The 12,800-nt window shown below is 43.0% G+C and overlaps 1 protein-coding gene across 2 annotated transcripts in view; it reads right to left on the minus strand.

Moving 5' to 3' along the window:
• The window catches only part of LOC126407261 (spectrin beta chain, non-erythrocytic 1), a 164,646-nt gene that overhangs the window by 36,884 nt on the left and 114,962 nt on the right, over positions 1-12,800 (minus strand). For both annotated transcript variants that reach the window (XM_050072025.1, XM_050072024.1), the window contains 13 exons: positions 10,187-10,304; positions 9,840-9,998; positions 9,035-9,130; positions 8,696-8,902; positions 7,790-7,943; positions 7,528-7,679; positions 7,220-7,438; positions 6,869-6,949; positions 6,270-6,476; positions 5,893-6,104; positions 2,630-2,767; positions 2,110-2,230; positions 102-317 (listed from right to left, as the gene is read on the minus strand). In XM_050072025.1, the coding sequence (XP_049927982.1) occupies positions 102-317; positions 2,110-2,230; positions 2,630-2,767; positions 5,893-6,104; positions 6,270-6,476; positions 6,869-6,949; positions 7,220-7,438; positions 7,528-7,679; positions 7,790-7,943; positions 8,696-8,902; positions 9,035-9,130; positions 9,840-9,998; positions 10,187-10,304 (2,080 nt within the window). The remainder of the gene's footprint in view (positions 1-101; positions 318-2,109; positions 2,231-2,629; positions 2,768-5,892; positions 6,105-6,269; positions 6,477-6,868; positions 6,950-7,219; positions 7,439-7,527; positions 7,680-7,789; positions 7,944-8,695; positions 8,903-9,034; positions 9,131-9,839; positions 9,999-10,186; positions 10,305-12,800) is intronic.

Consider the following 12,800-nt stretch of genomic DNA (forward strand, 5'->3'; position numbering starts at 1 on the left):
GGTTAGAAGATTTTTCTTAATTTACTGTTGATGGTTTCAAACAGTTTTAAGGTCAGATATTAGGAGCTCCTGATCGTTTCATGTGACAGATATTCTCTTACCTTCATCTCGTCCCAGACGGTCGTAATCTCAGCCAGACGTCCCTTGATGGCCTCAGACTGGTCCGGGTGTTCGGTGGCCAAGCGCTCAGCCTCTTTCCCCAGGTCTCCCAACTTGTCTCCGATGGCGGCCAGGTCGCGCTCCATTCCTGTCAGCTTCCTCTGCAGAGCCATGACTCCGGCCAGGTCGTTCCCCAGCTCCTGGGTCGACTCGATCACCTGCAGGAGGACGAGTAGAAAGGGACGGGTGAGTTAGACGAGAGTTTGAATAAGTCACAAGTCAAGAACCCTGCAGATGAGACATTCTTAGCCTTAAAAAATATACTCACAAAAGACCAAATAGTTAGTAATAAAGGAGTCCTATTATTATTATTTGTCTTACTACTGTTCAGGGGATTATAATGCTCTGTGTTAAGGAAGTATAGATCCTGTTTTTTTTTTTTTTTTTACCTGAATTCAGCTATATTTTGGAAACTTTTCCAATCCATTTCCATGTTCATCTGCTTATCTGGGGTCTGCCCCGGGGCCTCCTACCAGTGGGACGTGCTCGCAACACCTCCAGCGGGAGGCGCCCAGAAGGCATCCTGATCAGATGCGCGAACCACCTCAACTGACCCCTTTTGACACGAAGGAGCAGCAGCTCTACTCCAAGCAACCTCATTCTCTCGGTCACTACCGAGAGCTCATGACCATAGGTGAGGGTCAGGAGGTAGGCGGACCAGTAAATCAAAAGCTTCTCCCTCCAGTTCAGCTCTCTCTTTAACCATTTTGTAAACTGACTCCATTAATTGCCAAATTAGCTACCAGCAGCTCCTGTTTAAAGTGCACCCATGATGTACAGACAGCTAACACTGGGTTCATTTGTTGAGGAAGAAAACTTAAAAACATGATGATTCTCAGTCAAGTTCTCCAAATTCTAAACAGGTTTATGGACGTTTATTAGCCGTAGACATCAGACAATGATATCGTCTGGGAGTGTAGGTCACACTGAGTCTAAAAATATGTGGCTCCTGTCATGTGTGGTTAGATTTGACTGAGATATGACTTTAAGAAGGGGTACAATGACACAGTCTGTCACTGTCGGGCAAATTCACTGAGGGACTTTGCAGCTTTTGCTGCTAAACCTGCAAAAATAAGAGAAAAAGAAACTGTGTGACTCTCAAAGCACCCACAAAGGGTAAAATGCACCCTAACTGCACTGCCAAGCAAACAGCATCTCGGTGCTCCTGTGGTATCTGCAGGAATTTAAATGAGGTAATATGCATACAATTGGGGGGAAATTGGCTCCTCTCTATGCAAATGAGCCACACTGCAAAAACAGTCCAATCCACAGAGATCAGTGCACACGCAGCTACAGTGACATTATAAGTGCCGTCACAGAGTTGGGGCGCACTGACAGACTGGGATATTAAATCCTAAATATGTTTTCTCTCTGTCACGTTTAAAGTCCTTGCATGAAGTTTAGAGGAACGCTTCTGCACCTCGTCAGTCAGTCAGGAGCTGTTTTCTTTTTCTCTCTGTCGCCGTATCGCCTGCTGTGTTTTTGGCCCAAAGGCATTATTTATACTTTGCCACATGAATGATCACAATCAGACACAAAAAGAGCAAACTGCACTCAGCTGCAACACTTAATGGCCGTGTTTGTGCTGTGATGTCATTGACCCAATACTGTTTGTGAATCGGACCTTGAAACAGGGCAGATAGTGGTAACAATTCATGGTGCTATCAGCCGGCAGCAATCCATTCTCAGTCCCTGAGTGTTTTCAAGTACTGTTAGTACCGTATTGGCTCCATGAGCTGCGTGTCACGGCCACTGCTGCAGCTGCAATGGCTGACCGTGTTAGTGAGCAGTCAAATCAGCGACCAAACCACGCTGTAGTGAGAGCACCTGTCTCTTTTTCCTCGTGCAGTGTCTTTGCCTCTGTGTCCCCACTTGAACTCAGTTTGAAAACCTCTGCTGCTGTGGTGGATTTCAAACTGTGGGAGCAGACTGTTGTTGTGCTGTTGGTACCTTGGTTTTCTCTTTGATCCAGGATTTGGTCTCGTTACACTCCAGGTGATAGTTCTGGACGCCGAGAGCCGAGCTCAGGCTGTCTTTCTTCTGGTCCACCAGGTCTCTGAACTGACTCCACCTGGACAGACGGACGGACAGATAGAGACGCCATAAGTGTCAAACTCCATGGCTGTATCAAGACGCCGGGTAAATTAAATAAACATCAAATAAATTGTCTAAATTATGTTAAATTATTCTTTAATACAGGATATTTTTTAAATACATAAACAATAAAGATGGAAGCTAAAATAACAGGTTTTTCCTTATCCGCTGTGAGGGTCTAAAGGACAGAGGGATGTCGCATGCTGTAAAGCCTCTGAGGCAAAAGTGAACTGAATTTATCTCTAGTTAAAGCGGCTGTTTGGTTTCCACTTTAATTCCACTTTCTTTACCCGTACAATCTCAATGACACTGTTAATGTCTGAGTACATGACCTGATAATCCCAGTTAAGGGCTGGTTTAGTCCCAGTTAGATTACCTGGTGTTGAGTTTGTCCTGCTGGGCTTTGATCTCCTTCTCGCTGGGATGTCCGCTGTGGATCAGTTGCCTGGCAACCTGGTTCACCACGGCAACCCGAGATGCCTGGCTGTTCATCTCTGGCTCCAAACTCTCAAACCTGCACAGACAGAATAATGAAGTTACACATCATGACGTCAACATTTAAATTCTGACTTTTTAATATTCAATAAAGCGACAGGATCTGGCAGCAACACAAGACCTAAAGCCTGCGACAGTTTCCTTTACTTGATGTGCTGTTTATGTTGAGAAGAAATAAACTGTTTTTCTAAATATATAATATATATATATATATTATATAATATATATAATATTTTTGGAGCATTTATGCCTTTTAATTACAACAGAAAGCATGGAGTCTATCCTCCTGAGACCACAGCTTTTGTTTGGTATACATTTTTAATTTCTGCTAAGGATTTGGGACGAGTAGATAACAATGTCTTAGCTTGTTACTGTTAAAATTGGTTAAATCTGTATCCAATATCAAACTACTGGTACTATAAATCATAAATAAGCAAGTTTCAACCATAAAATGAGATCAGGTTTTCTACCTTGTCCACTTTACTGTCCGGATCGGATGGAGATTGACTTGGCAGAGGTGGGTGCCATCTTTTTCTTTTTTTTTTAACATGAATTACTGCATTGTGATCTTACTACCACCAGATGGTGCATGAAAGTGTCCATGAACGAGGAAAATGGGTCTAAGTATAAGGTGCAGGAAACCCAAAATGTGATGTACTCATAGGAGGACGCAGGGTCACAGGAGGATAGGGAAAGGAGCTGATGGGGATAACTGTTGTGCTCACACCAGAGATGCTGTAATTAATTACATGTTCAGCATCTTTAAGTCCTTAAAACACAGTAAAACTAACCTTTTATGTGTTTAAAAACTTTGAATAAACAGGTTTCATGTTACTGTTCAGAGATCATTTAGTTTCAGGTAAATATGAACTCCAGAGCCTGACAGATATTTGATATTTGAGGCTGATAACATTGTCTCATTTGATAATAATTATTCAACATACATAATGTACATAACAAATAATCTTTTGATAAAAGTTTTTAAATTAGATATGAGCATTTTATAGTATAAAGGTTAAGATGTTGGTGCTCTCTGGTTTCTAAATGACCTCGAACACATCTTTGATTTTTCTCTACTGATGTTTACTGTTATCTACTGGCTGACATATTCATAATTTAGATACCTCAGTATTAAACTAGAATAATCTGCTAATAATTTCCTTAACGATGCAGCCGGTTGAGAAGCAAAGCACTTTATAAATGCTCGATAAATTCAACAGGTTTCATGACGCTATTAAGAGGGGAAAAAGTGTGAAAAGAGAAAAGTGTTCTCAGCTGGATGCTGCTGCTGCTGTTAAGTAACACACACACACACACACACACACACACACACACACACACAGAGTAAACCAGTGTCTGGGAATGGATCCATGTGATGCTTTGTGGTCAAACAATATGGAGAGACAAGTGGCTGAAAACCAGAGTCAGAGGCTCCTGTGAATGAACCGTGCAACCACAGTGCAGAATGCACACACACACACACACACACACACACACACACACACACACACACACACACACACACACACACAGGCTCTTAAACAGTGTGGAACCTGCAGTCTGGTGTAAATAACAGTTTACTGCTCTGGTTCCCACAGTCCCACTGTGACTCTCTCACTCTGCTGCAGCGTGCAAACAAACAACCGGCTCAAACCGACGAGACTCAAACTGGTTTCTCATTAAACCCTGCTGGTTTCACACGTCACATTCTAATAACCATAAATCATTTAAATTACAGTGCTTATGATCATTTTCAAATTCAACCGTCAATGTTTAGATAATTTTGCTCCTCTTATGTTTGAAACTGTTTGATGGTAGAGTTCACTGAAACAAGCTGAGACAATAAATCAGTCAGTTAGTTGATCATCAGAAGAATAACCAGCCTTTGTTTTAAAAATGAATTAATGCTTGAAAGATGTTTCCTACTCTGAGCTTTGGAGTTGTGAGAATTTGCTGCTTTTTTAGGTTTTGAGCTGTTGGCTGGAAAAAACAGCAATTTTAGGGAAATTAAGGCCTCTGGTGAAAAAGCTGTGTTTTGCTGCCCTCCCTGGTTGTAAGATTTAAGCCTGTTTCAGCTCTAACAACACACAACAGTGATGTCATAGGGTCCTGGAGTCCACCTGTATATCAAACCTCTGGGCGTCAGCAAAAGTATTTGCAAAGGGTGTTAAGTTACTCTTAAGTGTGTATTTGCTTGATTGACAGTTGTCTCAGGCTACATCCACACCATTACCTTTTAGTTTTAAACCACCTTAATATTGCAATGTTTATGCCTATTGTCCACACTACCATTTTTGGGAACCCCTAAAAAGGAGAGACCTTTAAAAAACGCTGCTGTTCCCATTCTAGTTTGGAAACTCTGGGGATGGGGTTTTAGTCTACATTAGAGACAATGGAGACTTTCAGAAACAACGGCGCAGACACCCATGTGATTGGGTCATATCAGTCACAGCTTGTCAAGTCAAAACATCATAGATAGGCTTACATAGTGTTTGTGATTTCAACCATTTTTGTGTGGGTAATGTTACTTCACTCTAATTGCCATGCCTTGCTCTGGTGATGGATAATGCTCCCTGGTACCTCTTAAGTAAGTCACCAGATTTGCTTTGTAATGGCTCCCAAACTGTTTTCCCCCCCCTTGATTGCCTTTTACTCACTTCCAGAAACAGTTCCACCTCGTCTTCGGTCCAAGCAAAGAAATTTCTGGTCTTAATTTTTGCCATCTTGGCAGTATTTTCTATAACTACGCAACAAATGGCAGAGTAGACAATCGGCTAGCTGTTTACACCAATACACGCATGTCCAGTGTGCATGAATGGTCATGTGCGTATGTGTTTTCAGGGCTTTCACTTGTGTGTACGGAGATCTTTTTGTTTTAAAGTGCCGTTTTAAAACAAAAACCTATCAGTGTGGAAGCTTACTACAGTTAGCCTTGATGGTTTCCAAGTGCTTGTCCACTCTGTCCAGCCTCAAAACAATGAATGAATGAATGAATGTTTAAAATATGAATAAAGTATATTATTTTGTTGTTTTGTTACTGCCTATTTTTTTTAAAGTGATCCAAAAAGGCACCATGCAGTAAACCCAAACTCCAGGTTCACAAATGTTTCTGGACAGACACAAACTCCCTGGTGTGCTCCTCACCGGTGCTGGACGACCTCCAGGTCCTCCAGTTTCTCGGGGATCTCCATGCTGTTGAGCCACTGCTCCTTCTCATCGATCCAAAGCTCGCAAGCGCTGGCTTCACTTAGCATCTTGTAGAGAGCCAGAGCGTCCTGCAGCGCCTGCTTCCTGAGCCGCGTCAGCTCCACCACCTCCTTGTAACGCTCCTCGATGCCCGCCAGCCGGCTCTTAACCTGCAAACAAACGACCAACACCAGCCAAACGCCATTAGTGACTGCAGAAAAACTAAAACCAAACCAGAAACATACATTGAATATTTGACATGAAGCTCTTTTCTGCTCATATTTGAGCCTCTGCAGTGATCAGTGTTGTGTTTTCTGTGTCTGTAAAAGCTTCACCTCCTCAGAGTCGGCCTTCTCGGGCGGCAGCGTGCGAGACTGGTCGTGCAGAGCCTCGATGACGGGTCGGTAGCTGCCGATCTCCTCGGCCACGTCCTTGTGTTTCTTCACCAGAGCCTGAGTGGAGAACTCGTCGTGACCGACGTCCACACTGGAGACAATCCGCAACACGTCCAGCATCCACGTGTCGATGTCGTCGGCATCAGCCTGATCAGAGAAAATTAAAAGTTTAATAAAATAAATGCACTATAACAATAAAAAACTCAGTGTTTTCAATTTCTTTTCCAGATGTCAGAGATTATCCTGCAGTCAGACATATGAGGTTCTTATCTGGATTTGTTTTTGTTGCCTGAGCCAAAAGTTGTTTTTTTGTTTCCTTGTCACAATGTTTTACTGCCGTGTGATAAGATAGCACAATTCATCTTTTAGAAAAACAGCAGTAAATCTTGCTGTCTGTCTAACTGCTAGATAACATGGAAGAACTGACTCAGACAAGGTGGAAGACACTGAAACAGCAAATGAAAAGTGTTTGTTTGTGCTCAATATCAAATCAATCATTATCTATGAGAAACTACAAAAATAAGAGTCTGTGTTTTAACCTGGAACTGGTGCTGGTTGCAGGCCTCCTGCAGACGAGCTTTACGGACGGCAGAGAGACGCTCCAGAGCCGCCCACTGCTCCTACAGAGAGAGGAGAGGAAGGAGGAAGGAGTTAGGAAAAGATGCCACTGTAACATTAGACTCTCTCTCACTTACATAATATTACAAAGGTAAAAAAAAAAGTAAAAAGGTGACTTAAGAGACACATTTCTTATGAAGTGATTAAAGGTCTTATTTTCGTAACAAACTAAAAATACTCCTTAAGACTCAAAAAAAAAAAAACATTTTAAGCCCAAAATGACATTCTGAGACTTTCTGAATCTTCCTAGTAGAAGCTCGGCCGCAGCGTACCTGGATGTCCTGGATGCGTTCTTTAATCTTGTCGGCTCCAAAGTGGTTGTCGGCCACCAGCTCCTCGCCCTGTTTGATGGTCTGCTGCAGGTGGCCGGCTCTTCCGCTCATCTCGTCTTCGAAGGCTTTGTGCTGACTCAGCAGACGCAACGCTCCCGTCAGATCCTTGCCGTAATCCTCAGAGGACAGGATCTGCTCCTTCTCCCTGATCCAGCCCTCCTGCAGACCGCAGACACATTCAGGCCTCGGTTAAACGCCACAGAACACAACACATCGCTGCCTGGTAAACCATTAATTATGATATTAACCTCTTCCGCCATTTCCCAGAAGAACTTCCAGAGGCGGCGGGACTCCTCGAGGCGAGCTCGCCGCTCAGCCGCCAGCTGACTCAGCTCCTGGTAGCAGAAGTCCATGTGAGCGACCCGATCCCTGATGATCTGAGGATCACAGGGCTTATAACCTGAGGAGGAGGAGGAGGAATTATCACTGTCATGCTCATTTATTTCTGTCTGAACAAACAACAACTGAGAGCAAAATCCAAAATGTCTTCTATCCATCCGTCTGTCTCACCCTCCATGTCGTCAGCGAACTTCTGAGCGTTCCTGTTAACGTTTCGGACTCTGTCGGCTTGAATCGCGATGTCAGCCTCCACCAGAGCGTGTTTCTGCAGCAGGTCCTCCACACCCAGCAGGTGTTTCCCATAATCCTGAGAGAGCAGCAGCATCTGCAGGGACATAGAGAGGTCAGGGTCAAAGGTCAAAACATCCTCTGATCATGGAGACGTAGGATTTTTAAACCAACAAATTAACATCCTAATAATTTTGAGGTGTCAGATTCAGTGTTGCATGTTACAGCTCACTGGGTCAGGTTTTTAGGGAACTCTGCAGCACTGCTTTACAGCACGACACAGATAGAGGGCGCTGTTTCCCAAAAAACAGTTAACATTTCAGTTTCTGGGATAACTGAGTCCATCCTTCATCAGCTCTTCCATGGATGTTCACCTAATAAATTCCTGTATTCTTTTTTCTTCGACAACAATGTGCCTCTATTTAATCTTGATCTGCCTCTGACTGTAAATCGTGGATGAATCAGATGTTGACTCACCCAAAAAACAACTTAAAAGTTCAGAGAATGAAGGATAATTTTGTCAATTAAAATTAAAAACAAATTTAATTCACCTCAACTGAACAACTAATTCTGTTTCAGAGAAAAAAATAAACATGTTAGTGTCGACTTCCAACAGTTCAAGGTTCAGGATGTGTCTGAAATGTCTTAATATTCAATCGTTTTTCAGTTTCAGTACCACAACCAACATCTGTCTTCGCTCTCTTACATGGTACAAAAAGTTTCAACCTCCATCTAACAAGAGACCGAACTTTTTGTTCTTGTTTGGTTGTCTTAATTCTGACAACTTAACAAGAACTTTTCCTGAATAAAAATAAGGACATTCAGATTTAATCCCCTCGCCACACGTACCTTCATCTCGTCCATCCAGTCCATGATGTAGAGCATCTCCTGGAAGACTCTCTGCAGGCCCAGGTTCAGCTCCAGTCTCTGCCTGCGGGCCTTGAGCAGCTCCAGCAGGTACTCCCACAGCCGGATCACGTTGTCCTTCCTGGCCGTGATGCGTTTGATGTCATGGTAACTCTCCGCCTCCAGCTCCTTTGCCACGGAAACCACCGCCTGCACCAGTGAGATGAGAGGGGGAGGGATGAATGGACAGCGAAAAGACAGATCTGGCCTTGTTTTGGGTTCTTACGCTATAAAACATGTCAGAAATCAATGATAAAAAAAGATCCAGGTGATAGAACTGACCTGAACTCGCTCCTCGTACGCTGCGATGTCTGTTTCTATGGCTTCATGTTTCTTAGTCGCTGCTTCTACGGCCTGGAGGTCAAAACCAAAGTTATCCTGGAGGAGGAGAGAGGAAAGGAAACAAGGATGGCAGAGAGGACAGGGGACAAGGAGAACAGAGAACAGAGAAAATAAGGAGAGGAGAAAGAAAATAACACAAAAAGATGAGTGAGAAAGGAGACAAGGAAAGGAAACATTGAGCAGAGAGAAGCAGTGAGACAAGGAGAAGAAAGGAGATAAAAAAGGGCACAAGGAAAAGTAATAGGTAAGAAGACAATGAGAGGAAAAGCGATAAGAAGAGAAGAGAGGAAATGAGACAAGGAGAGGAAAGAGGAAAGGAAACAAGGAAAGGAAAGCAAACAAAGAGAGGAGATAGGAAATGAGACAAGGAGAGGAAAGGAAACAAGGAGAGGAGAAGGGAAAGGAGACAAGAAGAGGAGAGCGTAAGGAAGACAAGGAGAGGACAGAGGTCAGGAGTCAAGAAGAGGAGGGAGGAAATGAGACAAGGAGAGGAAAGAGGAAAGGAAACCAGGAGAGGAGAGGGGAAAGGAGACATGAAGAGGACACAGAATAAAAAGGAAGGACAGATATACATATGGACACATTAATATTCACACTATTACTTAAGACTTTTATGAATACATTAGAAATAATCTTGGTGAACAAGACTTCATAATCTGTGTGCATCATTTTTGTGCCTTTATGATGTTATATGTTGGAATTATTTTGTAAAATACGTGAATATGGTGAAACCGCAGTGTGTTACCTGGGAGACCAGCCTCTGGTTCTCACTCAGCCACGTCTCCCTCATGGCGGCCTTGCGGTCGAAGCGTCGAGCCAGCTGCTCCAGCTTCTCCTGACGAATCAGCTCTGTCCTCAGAGCCAGCTCCCGCTCGTGCTCTGCCTTCTCCAGACGCTCCCATGCCTAAAACAAACACCCCCACACATGACATATACCATACCAGCTACACAGAATCAAATCGCACCTGAATCCTCCATCAGGTGCCGAAATTGAAATGAAATACTGAAGCAAAGTCTCTGTGGTGAATTCAGCAGATCACAGACTCATTAGGACTAATTAGTCCGTGATGACATCACAGCAGGTGCAGTCACCTTGTTGATGTCGGAGATGAGTTTGCCCTCTCTGGGAGTGTAAACTTTCTGGTTGTTGGCTCTCATCTTACTCTGGATGGTGAACAGAAGAACCTCCAGGTTTCCTTTCTCTGTGAACCTGCAACACACAATTAGATCATTAACACATGCATAATATTCACTGTTATATTATCTCTGAGGCTGACAAAATAATACAAAGACTCTAATACAAAAACAACAGAAACCAAGGCCAAAACTAGAATTACCACCCCAGGTTGGTATGCCTCTGCGCATCAGTCATGTTTCTCTTACAGTTTACATCCATGTCTGAGAAAGCATGGATGCTTCACACCCATTGTCCACCCGACAGCACAGAAGATCTATACAATCAGCATGGTTTCAAGGTGGACAAGATTAGTGTCACCAATTCGGTATCTGACCAAATGTCTCCTCTTCTGTTCCTGAGATATGATGTTGAGTAATGGCCAGAAAAGTGTTTTATGCAGAACATTGTGATGTCACAGTGAAGTTGACCTTTTGGATAAAAAATGTCATCACTTTATTATTTTATCCTTTTAGACATTTGTGTGAAGTTTTGTCATAACTAGCATACAAATTCTTGAGTTATGGCCAATAACATACCTTGACCTTTGACCACAGAAGTCTGATCAGTTTTTTCTTCAGTCCAAGTGGACGTTTGTGTCAAATAAAAAAAATCCCTTGAGGTGTTCTAAAGATATCATGTTTATGAGAATGAGACAGATGCAAGGTCACAGTAACCTTGAACTCTGACCAATGAAATCCAATCAGTTAATTGTTGAGTCCAAATGAACATTTGTGCCAAATTTGAAGGAACTCCCTCAAGGCGTTTTTGAGATATTGCAATCACAAAAATGAGACAGACATGGTCAAAGTGACCTTGATCTTTAAGCACAAAATTCTAATCAGTTTATTCGTTAGTCCAAGTGAACATTTGTGCCAAATTCAAAGAAATTCCCTTAAGGTGCTCTTGAGATATCACGGTCACGCAAATGACACAGACAAGGTCAAATAATCAGTTCATTGTTGAGTCAAAGTGAACATTTGTGCCATATTTAAAGAAGTTCCGTTAAGGTGCTCTTAAGGTATTGTGTTCACAGGAATAGGGCAGATGCAAGGTTACAGTGACCTTGACCTTTGATCACCAAAATCTAATCACTTCATCATGGAGTCCAAGTGAACGTTTGTGCCAAATTTCAAGAAATTCCCCTGAAGCGTTCTTGAGAATGAAACAGACAAATCATATTGACCTTGACCTTTGACCCCCCAAAACTAATTAGCTTGGCACTGAGTCCAAGTGGACATTTGTGCCAAATCTGAAGAAATCCCCTGAGGGTGTTCTTGAGATATTGTATTCACAAGGATGGGAGGAAGGGACGGACAACCTGAAAACATATTGCCTCAGGCCACGACTATTTCAGGTGCGGAGGCATATAAAATGACCACAGAGAAAAATCAACACAAAACCCCACAAAATCATTTGAAGCTGCTCAAAGTTCATATTAATTTCAGAGCTGGCCTTCTGCTGTTGTAATACAAGTTATGTAATATAAGTTATATGTGTAAAGTGTTTTAGTGTTGTCTGCAGCTGTTGGTATGAAATCATTTCCCAATCAGATCTACATCAACTGCATTTGGGCTCAGATTCAGACTCAGCTGCTTTCTGTGTGTGTGGTCAGTGTGTGTGGGAGGAAACTGTGGTCTAACACAGAGAAGACTCCTGAGTGGTGACTAACAACTATCTGGTTTACAGTGGGAGGTGAAGGGAGAGAGGGAGGTGTTTTAAACTGTTTCTTTGCTTAGAGTTAGATATCACAAAAAGAGAGTTGGAGCAGGTGATGGGGAAAAAAGAGGAGGTAAAGACAAAGAGAATGTGGGAGAGTGAAAGTTTATCAGATTATTAGAGAGAGAGTGGGAGAGAGAAAAACAAAACACTGAGAAATACATAATAACAGAAAATGAGAGAGAAGAGAGGGAACGAAGTAAAGAGGGAGATGTATGTATCCAAAGAGGTGTTGGTGGCTGTATTTGTGAACTTTGAACAGAGCCCTCTCTTATCACATTCACCTGGGAGTTGTGTTTCCAGTCATGCCAAGTGTAACCTTTCCCATTGTTAGCTGTTTTTTTGTGACGTGGAAAAGGGGCTACAGTGACCTGTGGCCAAGTTAGTTAATCTAGAGATTATTTTTATCCCAGTTGAACAATGCATTGGTTAAAGCAGCTGTGTGGAACTTTTTACCATTAATAAAACTGCCCCTAGTTGGTATCACCCCCCCCTTGAAGATCCGCACATTTATTTGAACCCAGCAGCGACAAAAAAGCCGTTCTCTATTTGGCTATTTAGCGTAGCCTCGGTTGGGTCGGACACAGCGGAAGTCAGCAAACCAGAATACGGCACGGGTCGGACACAGCGGAAGTCAGCAAACCAGAATACGGCACCCGTAGGCAGAAGTAAGTCTGCACGCCCGCAGCGGCCCGCAGCCATTAAACCACAGAAGAAGAAGGAGCCGTGTTTACGAGTAGGATTTAAGAAACAGGCTAAATGACATGTAGTAGGGAGTAGTCTCTTGTACAGTAGGTGGTGGTATGCACCTGG

This window comes from Epinephelus moara, chromosome 19 (genome assembly GCF_006386435.1).
Source record: "Epinephelus moara isolate mb chromosome 19, YSFRI_EMoa_1.0, whole genome shotgun sequence".
Taxonomy (NCBI): Eukaryota; Metazoa; Chordata; class Actinopteri; order Perciformes; family Serranidae; genus Epinephelus; species Epinephelus moara.